General features: G+C 51.8%; 1 protein-coding gene across 1 annotated transcript; it reads left to right on the plus strand.

The window, feature by feature from the left end:
* The first annotated feature begins 228 nt into the window (after positions 1-228).
* Positions 229-1490, plus strand: LOC123172981 (lecithin-cholesterol acyltransferase-like 1). The gene is made up of 2 exons (XM_044589855.1): positions 229-749; positions 816-1490. The coding sequence occupies exons 1-2, from the start codon at positions 229-231 to the stop codon at positions 1357-1359; spliced, it is 1065 nt and encodes a 354-aa protein (XP_044445790.1). The 3' UTR covers positions 1360-1490.
* Positions 1491-2387: the final 897 nt, after the last annotated feature.

The following is a 2387-nucleotide window of genomic DNA, read 5'->3' on the forward strand; positions in this document are numbered from 1 at the left end:
GGCTGTGCTCACGTGAAGCCAGAGGCACAGAGGTCCGTGACTCCCTTCTCTTCCTTCCAAATCACAGCTACTAGTGTTGCTCCTACTTCATGCGGAACGAAGATCACAGAGCAAGCTACAGTTCAGTTCGTATACACTTATGTTCAGTTAGATCAAACACTGTTTGTTTGGAGCAGATCAAACACTACTTCCTTGTTTCTAATTTATGCTCCCTCCGGTCCAAAAAAAATGGCGGTGGTTTTACTTCACATTTTGGAAGCACATGAGTTCCAACACCTCTCTCTCTCTCTCTCACGTGGAGAAGCCTGTGACGCTTCACGTCACATCCTTGGTCCTTCTCCAATCTCCATGGACAAACTCCAATGGCTGTGCTTGCCATGCCTCCTGGTCTTTGCCCCCTTCTTCCTCTTTGGGAGTACGTCGGCTGCCCACCACCACCAGCGAGACGTCCTCCACCCGGTGGTGCTGCTGCCAGGCTTCTCCTGCGGCCAGATCGAGGCCCGCCTCACCGACGCCTACGACTCGCCGTCGCCGCTCTGCGGCCTGCGCAAGGGGGACGGCCGGTGGTTCCGGCTGTGGAAGAACAGCACGGGCCTGCAAGACCTCCCCAACATGGCCTGCTTCGCCGACCAGCTCCGCCTGGTTTATGACCCCACGGCCGGCGACTACCGCAATGTGCCCGGCGTCGTGACCCGTGTCCTCTCGTTCGGCTCCGCCCGCGGCTTCCTCTCCGACGACCCTGCCGACAAGTAAGTAAAGCGTACTTTGATGTTCTGTAGCGCACGCATGCTGAAGCCGAACCTGTGGAGGAGCAGGGAGAACTGCATGGGAAGGTTCGTGGAGGCGTTGGAGCGAGTCGGATACAGCGACGGCGAGAGCCTCTTTGGCGCTCCGTACGACCTCCGGCACGCGCCTGCCGCGCCGGAGCTGCCCAACAGGGAGTTCTCCATGTTCCGCCGGAGTCTGACGGCGCTCGTGGAGCACGCGAGCAGGAGGAACGGGGGCAAGCCGGTCATCCTCGTGTCGCACAGCCAGGGCGGCCTGCTCGCGCTCGAGTTCCTCAACCGGAGCCCCCTGGCGTGGCGCCGGAGGCTCGTCAAGCACTTCGTCATGGCCTCCAGGGGCGCCGGCGGGATCGTGGTCACCATGAAGGGCCTCGCCGCCAGCGACGGCGGCGGCGTCCTGTCGATGCGGCGCGTCAAGAGGAGCTTCGAGTCCGCGTTCGTCGGGCTGCCGTCGCCCGCGGTCTTCGGCGGCGAGACGCCCCTGGTCGTGACGCGGGACAGGAACTACACCGCGCGCGACATGCCGGAGTTCCTGTCGGCGGCCGGGCTGCCGGCGCCCGCCGTGAAACTATGAAAATACCAAATATATAAATATGAAACTATGTCTTATGAATTATGATAAATGTAATGATATATATTTGGCATTCTAGAAGTAAAAAAATTTCTCGGCAAACGTCAAAATTTGTGAGGTTTGACTTTACAAAAAAAATCTATATGCCCTACATTATGAAACAGAGTGAGTACTTAGATGAGAATTAGTTATGTTGTACTCCCTCCGTTTCTAAATATAAGTATTTTTTAGAGATTTCAATATAAACTACATACGGATCAAAATGAGTGAATCTACACTCTAAAGTATGTCTATATACATCTGTACGTACTCCATATTAAAATCTCTAAAAAGAATTACATTTATGAATGGAGGGAGTATTCATTATACTATTGGACATTTTTTCTCTTGTTTGTTTTAGTTTGAGCCCTTTTTTCTTGTGTTTTATAGTTGGTTTTGGTTATTTATTTTTGCTGGCTGGCAAGAGGGTCAGGCTGGTGTCAGAAAGTGGCAAGGGGAACATGATGCATCTGGACAAAGACATTTTTTGACGCATTTGGTTGCTCGTATAAAGCGCAACCAGGCCCGCGCAGAAAGTATTTCGCCCGTTTAGTTGTCTGCATTCACTGTTTGGCCTGCATAACACAAATTTAAAACGCCTCTGAGCTTGCATCGCTAAGAACACTCGATTTGGCCGTTTACAGCGAGCCAAACTCCAGCAATGCAACAAAGCACACCTGCATGGCCCTCGTGATGCAGTTATGCTTGAGCTCATGCTGGCTAGGTGCATCCTGTACGTGAGTTTGCACGTGTTCCGTTGTTTTATCTCGTCTTAATCTCTTTCATCTTCTAATCTACACGATGATGCTCCGATTTGATATAAGGTCTACGCGAAAAAGATGCACTTCGATGGTTGTGGTTCATTTAGGCGATCGGTTTGTTGTTTCGTCGTGCTCGGTCAACCATTTGAAATTTCCTTTGACCAGCAACTTTATCTCACAATTTTACATGATTTCCGTGTTGCACGTTTTCTCACTTCGATGGTTGGCAAG

The sequence above is a fragment of the Triticum aestivum genome, unplaced genomic scaffold (genome assembly GCF_018294505.1).
Source record: "Triticum aestivum cultivar Chinese Spring unplaced genomic scaffold, IWGSC CS RefSeq v2.1 scaffold27977, whole genome shotgun sequence".
Classification (NCBI taxonomy): domain Eukaryota; kingdom Viridiplantae; phylum Streptophyta; class Magnoliopsida; order Poales; family Poaceae; genus Triticum; species Triticum aestivum.

Bases quoted from the DNA above. Each gene is read 5' to 3' on its own strand.
- LOC123172981 (XM_044589855.1), top strand. From the start codon at position 229: ATGGCGGTGGTTTTACTTCACATTTTGGAAGCACATGAGTTCCAACAC. The intron at 750-815 runs GTAAGTAAAGCG...GTGGAGGAGCAG, and splicing joins TCCGACGACCCTGCCGACAA to GGAGAACTGCATGGGAAGGT.